General features: G+C 37.5%; 1 protein-coding gene across 3 annotated transcripts in view; it reads right to left on the bottom strand.

Moving 5' to 3' along the window:
• ATP8A1 (ATPase phospholipid transporting 8A1) overlaps window positions 1-12,961 on the bottom strand; it is a 220,851-nt gene that overhangs the window by 109,898 nt on the left and 97,992 nt on the right. For all 3 annotated transcript variants that reach the window (XM_028088628.2, XM_028088627.2, XM_088021182.1), the window contains 4 exons: window positions 11,529-11,634; window positions 10,176-10,258; window positions 5,926-5,975; window positions 1,452-1,521 (listed from right to left, as the gene is read on the bottom strand). In XM_028088628.2, coding sequence (XP_027944429.2) covers window positions 1,452-1,521; window positions 5,926-5,975; window positions 10,176-10,258; window positions 11,529-11,634 — 309 coding nt within the window. The remainder of the gene's footprint in view (window positions 1-1,451; window positions 1,522-5,925; window positions 5,976-10,175; window positions 10,259-11,528; window positions 11,635-12,961) is intronic.

Raw genomic sequence — 12,961 nt, 5'->3', positions numbered from 1 at the left:
CTACTATTCTCTGCCAAACTACCTGCAGTTCTCAAATGTACCTTGTTTTACATGTTTCTGCCTTTTTAGTATTCAACCACATTTCATAGCCCACTTGGCAGTGAGGGGAAACAATACAATAAGCAAGTTAATGTATGCAAACTACCTCTATGATTATTCAAAAAGGAAGTCCAATGTTTTTATTTTTTATTCAATGCTTTAACTTCCCAAACAAAGGTTCTAGATGGAAGGTTACTCAAAACTAAGAAAGGAAGGATGTGAGTTGGGTGCAAACCGGACACATAACCATTTAAAGTAGAAGGTCTTAAAAGCTCTCTTTATTCCATTATCAATAAATGCTACCACTGGAATGTGGAAGAGCTTTACAATATACCTCAATATTGTATCCTAAACTTCTCTTTATATCTATTTCCCTGACTCAGTTCCTGACAAGTGTTGGGTCTTATCTTCTTTTCTCCAGTTGAGAGTCTGGTAGATAAAGTGCACACAATGAAAAAATGCTAGTTATTTCAGTCAACAACCAGAGGAATTCTAAAACTAAATTTATGAGACATCATGAAATAATTCTACCAAAATGCTTTAAAACCAAGGCATTCAAAAACTGCATTTCAATGCTTTAAAACCAAGGCACTGAAAAACATTTTCAATAAAAATTTAAGTAATAAGCTTTGGTTTCCTCATAAGTGCAGTTTCCAAGTTTCATTTAATAAATCAAGGTTGTTGATTATATTTGAAATTGGAAAGTTCCAGGTTGGTAAGTTACCTGACTAGTCCAAGTAGACCAGGTACCTGGAAAGGCTAATTCAGAAGGAAAATAATAATTGTTGGAACAAAAGGCTCCTTTTTTCCCCATGAGTAGACTGGTCAGTAGACTCCTTATTTTTCCATGAGTGTAAACATATTTTATCTAGGAAAAATCACTCTGAATGACATATTACTCTTTCTGTCAATATAACCTGCCAATATACCAAAGCCAACCAATAGTTAGAAATTCTTTTATAATGAAAACAATGCAAGACGAATAGTAATGACCATAGGATGAAATTATAGCAGTAATTGTGATCCATCCCCCTCCCCGCCCCCCCCCATTTCTATGGTCTTTAAAAAATTACATTCAAACTGGTGTGGATCACTACATTTCTAATTTCAAAGCATTTTCTGATTTAATTGTCTTCTAATGTATTTTATAATATAAGCCTCAAATATTAAGTATCAAAATTGAATTCTATAAATAAGCTAGGCCAAATTTTTTCAAAGCACCAAATTTACCCAGAAGGAATTCCACATTTCACCAGAAGAGGCTGAACGCTATTACTATAAAACACCAAGGAAAGTGGATGTCAGCAACTTTATGCTAAACATCTGTGTTACATTTCCATAGCAAAATGCTGAACGTATACATTATAAACCATCATAAATCAAAACTGTAAAAGACAAAAATAAAAACTTACAGCTCCTTTGCAGTAAAGTCGTAACTTCCCGGACGGAGTCCGAACAATCACTGACATTCTTTTTCTCGCGCTGAAAGAGGTTTTCCATAATGTGTGATCATACTGAGCATATGCATATATATGTTTGTCATGCCTCACATATTTTAATACTCACAGTGAAAAATAAATTTTACCAAATTATGAGCCCTATCCTTCCACAGATACAAACCATCCTCTGGGTGTGTGGTTTGGGTACCTTTGAGAGTTACATTCTGTTTTGTAAGGCACCAGGGTACCATCCGCTGCCCTAAAGGAATAATTTACAAAATGGATCCTGGGAAACCTGCAGGAGTGAGGAGCCACCTGGGCAGAGGAGAGTTCTGGTTCAATGTTTTCAGATTTCAAAAATCTTTAAGTCAGTATCTAAGATGAATTGTATGTTATAGCTTTTAACACAAACAGAAATAATAATCCATCATTAAATACATACCCAAATCACACAGAAAGGCAAACACTAGCCCTTTAAAACTGACTTCAGCTTTCACAAACTGTTATTTCTCAATGATTCCTAGCAAGCCACCGGCAGCATGTAAAAAATCTACTTGCATTACCAAGCTAAGCTAATGAGCACGAACGTTTTAACCTTGTGTTGGCAATATAAAAATGTTACACATACAGCATCCACAGAGACAGCAAGTAACAGTGAGTAGAACAAACTGGCACAGCCCCGCATAGGACATGCCTCATTTGGAACCAAGTGTGTATCAGCATTCTCTCCAGAAATGAGGTGGGGGAAATGGACTTCCCACAGGCGTCTGTATCTATTTGTTTTACCTTGCAACATTCTGCGAAAAACGGAAATGAGTCCAATATAAAGTAGCCAAGATATGGTGTCCTAGCATACAGTTAGGAGTTTCTTTCCGAGGCGTTTAGAAATATTCAGTCCTCTGTGTCTCCATCTCTAATCCCCACTGTGTAGGTTCCTCCGACGGCCACCCCTGCACTTCGGGAAGACATTTACCTGGGCCCTCTTCACAAGGACATTGCACATTCTATATTCTGTCTCAGCCCTTCTTGGTGCCTCTCTTACTCCAACTTTAATGAGATGGTCCCAAGCTCACCAACTTTCCTGCTCTTTTCTTCTCCTGGCAGGACGCACAAATCCTGGGTAAATGGGAACCCTTTCTTTAGCATCAGAGTAGATGGATGGACTGAAGGAAAGTCGCCCTGCCACAGAGCTTAGGAAATCCATGACACGCTGTCACCTGCATGCTCCCTGCTGTCCTCTTTCTAATAAGCTCGCTCTCTCACCATGTGCAGGACTTGGAACACCTTCTCCATTCCCCAGGTCTTTAATGCACCCTCATCCTCTGGACCCTTGGAATTTTTGCAATTCACCTTGATGGAAGCTTCAGACAAGAATTCTTATCCTTTCCGCCATTAACACCTACACATTCACACACTTCCCTGCTGGTCCCCATCCTCTCTGCCTCTTTTCCTGACAACGGAGGGGGTATTTCTTTTCCTCTCAGAGACCTTCCTTTCCCATGTGCTATGAACCCCCTCTCTTTCTCAGTAACCTCACTCCTAAAGGTATGCTGCTCTCCCCCGAGTCTGCATCGTCCCCTTCTCGACAGGGTCTCTCTCATAAGTACTTAAACACGTTGGAGTCTCTTGCCTACAATACTCAGCCCAAACAATCCACTCCCACCGAGCCGTATCCCCTTCACAACTCAACTCTAAACAAGTGCTGCACACACCGACGATCTCTACTTACATCCCCTGTGTACACCCCCCACCCCCAGTGCATCCCCACCCTTCCCACCTGGCTTCTCTCCTGACCGTCCCACTGAACGGCTAAATCCAGCAAATATGGCCCACCTTCAGCTCACCTAACCTTGCTGCGGGTCTCTGAGCTCACCTAACCTTGCTGCGGGTCTCTGAGCTCACCTAACCTTGCTGCGGGTCTCTGACACAGATGATCACTGTCACCTCGGAAAAAAAGCCTCTTCTCTTGGCTCTGTGGTCTTACCCTCTCTTTATCCTCCACATCTCTAGCCACAAAGCAGTCTCTTTTGCTGATTCCTCTCCTTCTAATCAACCCTTAGAAGTTGGAGTTAGTCATAGTGCAATCCTCAGCCTTTCTTGTTTCCCTCACTCTATATTTCCAGGAGATCCAATTCATTTTTGTAGCTTTGATTACCATTTACAGGCCAACGACTACCACATTTATATCTCAGCCATTTATATCTCTCCTGTGTTCCAGGCCCTCACATCCAGCGCCCACCTCTGACACCTCCATGTGCATATCTCACGGGCATCTCAAACATAACAAATTCAAACACCTCATCCTGCACATCTATTCCTACCCCTGTATGTGCCATCGGGGTAAACGGTACCCCTACCCACCCAGCTGTTCACACCAGAGACTCCAACCCCTCCCTCTTTTCTTCTTCTAACTCCAATCCATCCCAAAGGCCCCCAGACATTCTTCCAAAAGGTATCTGGATTCTATCAACTTCACTTTCTTTGTGCTAGAATCATCCTAGTCCAAACCACTAATGTTTTCTCCAGAATCTCTTTTAAGACCTCCATAGTCACTCTTCTCACTTTCATCCTTAACGCCCACCCCCAACACTGCACCCTGAAAGACCCTAAACTCCTAACCTTGCTTTATTTTTCTTTGTGGTGCTTTGAGGTGTGTATTAATAAACAAACATACCCAAATGCTCATTGATATACTACTTATAATATTTTGCAGGCATAAAGCAAGTAGACTTAGGAAAAACAGCCACTTGGACTTGAAAAAAAAAAGGTGGGGGATACATTTTGGAAATACTCTATTACAGTTACTCATCAACTTCCCATGCATTTTCCCTTGAGCCTTTCAGTGCATACAAGTAAGGAAAATAGTGCTTAAATAATACATTAGACAGACCCCATTACTTTTGATATTAACCAATGGCATGTGGTCACTCCTAACCAAGATAGCAACCAAAGCTGGCACTGAAAAGGAAATGCCTTTTCTTTTTTTTTTCCAGTAAGTTACATGTTTTTATTATTTTTTTAGTTTTTATGTAAATTCCAGTTAGTTTACATACAGTGTAATATTAGTTTCAGGTGTACAATTTAGTGATTCAGCACTTGCATGCATCACCCAGTGCTCGTCACAAGTGCCCTCCTGAATCCCCATCACCTACTTAAGCCATGCCCCCACCCACCTCCCCTCTGGTAACCATCAGTTTGTTCTTTATAGTTAAGAGTCTTTTTCTTGGTTTGACTCTCTCTTTTTCCCATGATTGTTTGCTCTGTTTCTTAAATTCCACATGTGAGTGAAATCCTATGGTATTTGTCTTTCTCTGACAGACTTATTTCGCTTAGCATAACACTCTCTAGCTCCATCTGTGTCATGGCAAATGGCAAGATCTCATTCTTTTTGATGGCCGAGTAATATTCCATTGTGTATATATACCACATCTTTATCCATTCATCAGTTGAGGGACATTTGGGCTCTTTCCATAATCTGCCTATTGTTGATGATGCTATAAACACCAGGGTGCATGTGTCCCTTTGAATCTGTATTTTTGTATCTTTTTCTGGATAAATACCTAGTAGGGCAGTTGCTGGATCATAGAGTAGTTCTATTTTTAACTTTTTGAGGAAGCTTCATACTGCAGAAAATGCCTTTTCTAGTCAGTGTACAAGCTTGCCTTATGTAGGAGAAAGTTCAAGAAGATAAGTGAACACTTATTTCCTTGAACAGCAGTGTTACTTCCTGCCTGTGGCCTGGCCCTAAGTGTCCTATTGTTAATGGTGATGCAATCTTTAAATAGACTATCCTGTCTGTTAACGGAGGCCTATTTGCCCTAAGAGCGTATTAGTTCAGAAACAATGTAGTCATGCAAAAATACAAAGCCAAACTCCTAGACATATCGCTGATTATTACTAGAAGGTCTCTACTATTTGACCTTAAAAAATAAAGTTAAGTAGGATAACCTCCTCGATTTCTGCTTTTTCCTACTAAATCATAACTGGTTTTATACCGAACAGAGAGATGGGCATGGTTTCTGAAATCCCAAAGACAGTTAGATACAATACAATGAATGCAGAATTAGACTGCTGGGTTCCTAACTCTTGATTCGGCTTCAGTACACATAAATCCTGCTGCCTCTAAATGTAACGATGTTTCCAGATCACCAGCCTAAGACTCCTGGTCCTATACCTCACAGTTGTGACACATAGCAGCTTTGTTCAAAAATAATTTTACACTGCCTCCAGAAGTCATGTCTGGCAATACTCTGAAGATAGGTGTTTATGATTTCTCAGCAGCTATGACAATTACAAGCTATACTGCAGATTTTAAATTAATATTTTTTCTAAACAAATTTAGTTAAAAAAATAAAGCCTACTTTCTAGTTATTTAAAAGGGAAAAAAAAACCCAAACATATGTAGAAATTTATCTTACAGATACAAATCACAGAGCAGATGTCTTACCTGGTGAATTCCAGAACATTGAGTAATTCATATCTTTCTTCTTGCCCCAGCTATGAAGGAAAGGAATACATGATTACATCATATTGGAAGTATCTTTAGCTTCTTGGAAAGAAACCCTATGCATGAAGTTTTAATGTAAAAAATAACACAAACAATGCATCCCTTCCGAATATATCCTCTTTAAGTGAATTTATTAACTTTCAGGTTAAGAGGGAAGATGGAACATACACATTTAATTTCTGTCTTACCCAAAGTCTCACTAAAACTATAGTAAACACTTTAAAAAGAAAGAAGCTTACGATGGCAGGGAAATAAGAAAAGAGACAATAGCACCAGAAATTTGGAAGCTAGAACACAGATCAGTGAGTGGGATCTTAGCGGATCCAAGAAGGCTGAATGCTATAATGGTCATGGGAAAAGCTGAGAACCCACCTGATTTGTACCATATGATCCTTAAGTGGCTTAAGGATGTGAAAAAGCAGTTAGCTCTGGAATTGTGAGGTAAAAAAGGGGCCTAAAATGGGGAGAACTGGGTAAGAGCCACTTGAAATGAGCTCTCAGCACCGGCCCTTCCTCTGGTCTAGCAGAATCTTTTGTCTAGAATTGACTGGCACAGTTGAAGACATGGCATTGTTATCATATTCATATGAAATATATTAAATGCTGGGCCCCAATATCCCAAGCAGAAATGGGGAGTTACTCTCTGGGGAATTCAACAAGCCCAAGAGAAGCCTTAGAGGTACAGACGCCATGACTTCCCTAATGAATCCCCCCAGACCACCCTACAGTAGAGCTCAGGGTAGACAAATATTCCCCTCAGGCTCTGAACAGCCACATCTGCTTTCAAGTTCCTTCTTCTTAACCACGAGAGTACCAATGATTGACAGACATCGAAGGACATTAACATGGAACAGAGATATCCAAAACCAACAGACAGAAGCAATTTGGAGGAAAAAGAATTCAAAAACAAAATTTCCCATGGACCAATGAGGTTTCAGGTTTGGGTTTCCTGACAGGCACGAGGGGCTGGTGGGTGGGCCCTGGATGCCTCTGAAATTAGTTTCAACACCAGACTGAAGTGGTCTGTCACATGCGTCATATGTGGTATTTTCTGTTCTACATTGGAACTGATTACTGTGGCTTCCTGGTGGCATAAAACTTTTTTTGCAGAGTTTTACACCCTTGGAAATATTGCCGCATAAGCCAGGATATGATTTTTAAGGGGACCTATAAAAAAATGTGTGAAACAATAAGACGGTTTATAATAATCCTTATGTTTTTATGATTACTACTTATACCCTGGTTGCTGCTCTTTGGTAGTATGGGAGGAGACTGGCCTTATTATTCTGCATATTGTAATTTGTGTCAAAAACCTGGTAGAGTCTATCACACATCCCGTGTGCAAGGGCTACAGTAATTAAATGCTGCTCTTTTCCCCTAAGTGGAAAATGAGAAACTTTGGAGAAGAACATTTGAGAGCTGATATTTAACTTTTGGTGAAGCATGCTTTTCCCAAAACTATAATCACTGCAAAACTGCAGTGATAGTTTGAGACAATTTTATATTCTGGTAAAAACTATAGTTTAACTAAAGGCTTGTAAATGCTTTTTAATTAAGTGCTTTGTTACATGCCTGTAAAATTTTTTAAATGAAAATTTCAAAAAACTATCATTATTTCTCTCAGAGAATACAACATTCATGAAACAAGAACAGGATACTATTAAAAAGAAATACTGAAAGAACAAAACAAGCTTCTCAAAACCAAAAACATGGGAGCAGAAATTAAAAACAAAAAACATGAATAGAAAGTTAAGAAGATAAAGCTGATGAAAACTTCCAAAAAGCAGAGCAAAAAGGCAAAGGCATGAAAAGCATTAGTGAAAAGCTAAAGATCAGTTCAAGAATTCTGAAGAGAGAGAACAGGGCAAAAAGAGGGAAGGAAAATGGATTTAAGGAAAAATTTCCAGAACTGAATTTTCCAAATGGAAAAGGGCCCACCAGTGCTCAGTACAGCAGGTTAAAAATATTCCCACTAAGACACACTGCCATGAAATATCCAAACTCTTGGGAGAAAGATCCTAGAACCTTCCAGAGTGTGGGGGAGTGGGTAGGGGCAAGTCACAAAAGTTGTGGAATCAAAATAGCTTTTGATTTCTCAATGAGGTGTACTGGAAACCATAAAATAGTGGAAAAATCAATATTTCTAAGGAAAATAATTTCTATCCTGTAATTCTATATTCATCTGGACGATCAATTAAGTATAACAGTAGCATAGAAAACGTTTAGACTTGAAAGGACTATAAAATAAGTAAGTTACTCCCCATGTATCTTTTCCCAAAAAGCCACTAAAAAATGTATTCCACATAAGTAAAAGAGTAAACCAAGAACAAGAAAGTCATGGGATTTAGGAATTGAAGATCTAACACAGGACAGAAGTAAAGAAAGTTCTCGAGAAGATGATAAAACAATTCCAGGGTGACAACCGTGAACAAAATGGTGACCCATCAACCAGTGCATCTCAGAGCCCAAGAGTCAGGAGCTGTATTTATTGAGGACTATCACTACTGTGTCCTCTGCTTCCGGAATGACTTTTTAACCTGAAGAAACAAACATGATATGTGTTCTGTCAAAAGAGGGAAGTTCACTAGGAAAGAAGATTTGAGACACAGGAAATAGTCCCAAACAGACGAAAATCAACCGGGATTCCAAGTGTTGTAGAAACAGGCCTTAGAACAAAGTTGGCACGGACCGAAAAGAATGGTGAACTTCTAGAGCCATGGATGGGTGTGTCTCAAGGTAAGAACTGCCAACTGACAGATTACCTGGTGTGACTTAGTACACTTAGAGTGTACTAAGAAGATATGGGAACCATCACTAATAGGTAGAAAGAAAATTAAGCAACTGAAAAAAACAACAACAAGGTAAGGGACTTATATTTAGGAAATAAAGGAAAAATTATCTTCAGGAAATAATTTATATCAGAAAACATAAAATTAAAAAAAGAAAAAAATTCCTGAATACAACAATGTTCAACTGTGTATACTGGTACAGGCATAATAACAAACACTAAATCATGATTTCTTTAGTGAAATGAAACGTATATACAAAAAGGACACAGACATTAAATGCATAGTTTGGCGAAAACTGTGTTGTTTACAATGGTATGCTGGTGTAACCACCACCTTCAACGAGATATAGAACATTCCCATCACCCCATAAATTCCTTTTCCTCTCCTCTAATCCATCTCCTCCCTAACCCTGGGACAACCACTGTTCTGAATTCTACTCCCATAATCACTTTTGTCTGATCTCCAGAGTATGCACTCCTTTGTGTCTAGCTTTTTCTGCTCAACATAATGTTTTTGAGATTTATCCATGTTGTTGATGAATCCATAATTCCTTCCTCTTTATTGTTTCGATAGTCCACTGTAAGTATATATCACAATTTGCTTACCCCCTTCTCTTGCTGATGGATGTTTGGTTTGTTGCCAGTGTATGACTACTCTAAATAAAGCTGCTGTGAACATTCCATTAGGTATCTGTTTGTGGACATAAGCTTTCATTTCTCCTGGGTAACTGAGTACAACTGCTGGGTCAGGTGCATGTTTACCTGTGTTAGAAAACTCTAAAAGGCTTTCCAAACGGCTCATGCCATTTTACACATCAACTAACAACATATGGGTCCTCCACTAGCTCTATATTCTCATTAACATTTGGTGCTGCAATGTTTTTAATTTTAGTCTTTTTGGTGGGTATATAGCATCTCATTGTGATTTTAATTTGCATTTCACTGATGACTAATGATTTTTTTTGTGTGCTCAGTGGCCATTCATATATCTTCTTTTTTGAAATGTTTGTTCAAGTCTTTTGCATATTTAAAAAATTAGGTCTGAATACTTGTTTCACTAAAAGCTGTGATGTAATTACAAAAATATATAGTCATATAGTAATATATATTCCAGGAAGGGAGAGTGAATCAAGAGAGATAAATCCTCATTTAACATAACAGAAGACAAAGTCAGTAGATGTGTTCAAATGCAAGAATCAAAACAGTTATCATTTATCACATATGCTTTTGAAAATAGGAGATTTATAAATGCCTGAAGAAAGAGATAAAGTGGCTTCTTCTGAGGTAGAGAACCTCTATTTTATTATGATCCTTTGATATTATTTTATCTTTGAAGTTATGCACATGTTATTACTTTGATGAAAAAGAGACTTAAAACTAAAACTTAAAACTTAAAACTTACTGAATCTATAATCACTGAGTCCGGTGTTCTTCCAGTGAAAACAAAATTCAGTTGCTTAGCTGCTCTGACCAATGCTCCCTCATCTGTTTTAGGAAAAAAGGTGAAAGCAAATACATGGTGAGATAAAATAATTATCCCTAGTACAACAGAAATACATTACTATATTTTCTATTGAATTTTAAAAGAATTAAAATTCTGTTTATTCTGGCCCCTGTTAAAATCCATTTCTTTTGGGAAATCATATGACAATGCCAAAGGAACAAGTAGACTCATCTTAAGGTTCTGATTCTTGTAGGGAACCAGGAATCATATTTGACTGTTAGTCAACACACCTAAGAAAGGAAATTTAAATGTACCCTTGGTCCAGAATGTTCTATAAAAAAGTTTCTCAAAATAAATGCACAAGATTGTCTTATGTTTTATGCTTTTCCTCCTAAACCACTGAATGTAGAAAATCCGAATTGAGGATTCAATTTAAATGGATATAAATGCATGAAACTGTACACTTGCAACTGATGTAACACTGTGTGTCAACTCTACTCGAATTAAAAAAAGAGAAACTTGGACAAAGGAAAAAAAAGAAAAGAAAAGAAATGGATATAAATGAACTGATGTTTATTTTATTATATATTACTTTCATCACCATATTATGTCAAACTTTCTAGTTGCTGAGGGTAGGGTGTGGGATAAGAAACATTCACATAGTGTCCATCCTAACAATATGAGATGTAACATTTCTTCTGCTTTTTAGGAATTTGGTACATTCTGCAAGATCACAGGTGCTGGTTTAGAATACAGTTAAAACACTTAGAAACAAAGTTCTTTAAAGTATGTTCCTTTCCTTCTTTCCTAAAATCTTGCAATCATCAAATTGCCCAATTTTACAGTGAAAATAGGTTTAAAATTAAGCCTAGGCATTAAATATTGATAACCATGCTAATACATATTTTATGGCATCCCTTTCAAATGGTGAACTTTCTTCATCCAAATAAATACACAACAAGCTCCTTGATTATCATTTCCAGAAGAGGAAAGCAAAATTGTTGTTTTCAAAGAAGGGAGGAGACCCTATTATGTGTATTAAAAAGTACTTTTTGTGTGAATTTTTTAACTCAAATTTCCATGCAATTTATGTCATATGCTAAAAATTATGTAGATAAGGTTATATATTTTGACATATATATATTTAATTCTGAAAACCAGGTTTTTCTAATTAGTAAATACATTTTTATTATCTAAAAAAACAACTTGGTTATTTTACTTTTTCAAATTAAACTGATTGTTTTCTAGACAACCTCAAATTTCAGAACAATTTTCCACTGGAAAGATACATTATAATTCCTTCCTTTGTACCTGGAGATGCTGCTTGATAAATAATCTTATCGCCTTCTCGCTCTGGTACTGCTGTGTGACAAACTGCCATCATTGTAAGAAATTCACATATTATAGGTGCAGTTGGCTGTAAGAAATAAACACGTAATTCAACCCTTTTCATTTAAACATTTTGACACTGATGACAGCAACATTACTTCATGTCTATTAAGACTACAGCTGTTAGGCACTGAAGGTGTGAGGTTATAGACAACAAAGAAGCCAATATCTGTTATGAAGAAAATATATTTTTTAACTAAAATCATTCATGCTTACACTCTTCCATTCATTTTCCAAACATTTACACAAAACAACTTGGTGTGTCAAATGAAAATAGCACAGTGTAAAAAAGTAGATAGATCAAATCCTGTTCTCAGAAGATAGGAGAAAAATTCTAAAATGCTCATTTATCTGGATCTAATTCCTGATTAGATTTAAACTTTTGGCATCTGATCTTACTGGGGTTCCACCATTTTGTATTGGGGTGATGATGGCAGGGGATTCCTCTGTAATGCTTTGTCCTTCCTCTCTCCACAAATGACAACCTTAACCTGATACATGTTTTACTAAATAAAAAGAATTGGTTGAGCTATTGCTGTGTACGATGCAATGGACTCTTAGAGCCTGAGGAAGACATAAAAGTGGATCCTTTCTGCAAGGAACTTAGAGTTTATAGGAGGAAACAAGCCAGATCTTTTTTTTTTCTTTTTTAAGAACTCATGACCTTGAGATCAAGACCTGAGTTGAGATCAAGAGTCAGATACCCAACAGACTGAGCCACCCATGTGCCCCAGAAGCCAGATCTTCTGCTGTTTGGTTCCTGATGGAGATAAATATTAAATAAAAAATATTCTTCTATGCTCTTAGGCTAAAACAAACAAACAAACTGAAAAACACATGAAGTGATTGGAAAGGTAAATCACAACATTATTTGAAAAATCTGTTTTCAGGTTAGTACAGTAGACAAAACAGACATGGTCCCTGCTGTGTGAAGCATAATTTGTGGGGAAGACAGAACACAGATAAAGACAAATATTTACTTATGGTGTGAAAGGACTATAAAGGAGAGAATGTGCAAACATCATGTAATGTATTTGGGCCAGTCTGTGGTTATTCGCAAGAGAATGTGAGATTTAAGCTGAGGTTTTAGCCTCATGAAGAACTGAGCCAAGAGCTTTGCATCAAGCAGGAATCAGGTAAGACTGAAAAGATCCTATAGAAAGGAAAGAATGAGGTGTGTTTGAGAAAATAAAAGCCAGTATGGCCTGAGGAGAAAGAAAGGAAGAGTGGCTCAGGTGAGGCTGGTGACTTGGGCAGGGGCCCGACCATTTAACTCTGTAAGGTAAGAGGGAAGCCATTTTATTTTTTTTTTTAATTTTTTTTAAAGATTTTACTTATTTATTTGAGAGACAGAG

Source organism: Eumetopias jubatus, unplaced genomic scaffold (genome assembly GCF_037043125.1).
Source record: "Eumetopias jubatus isolate StellerSeaLion01/CBP00866 unplaced genomic scaffold, mEumJub1_p1.0 scaffold_2, whole genome shotgun sequence".
Lineage (NCBI taxonomy): Eukaryota > Metazoa > Chordata > Mammalia > Carnivora > Otariidae > Eumetopias > Eumetopias jubatus.
This window is presented reverse-complemented; position numbering and strand designations above follow the sequence as displayed.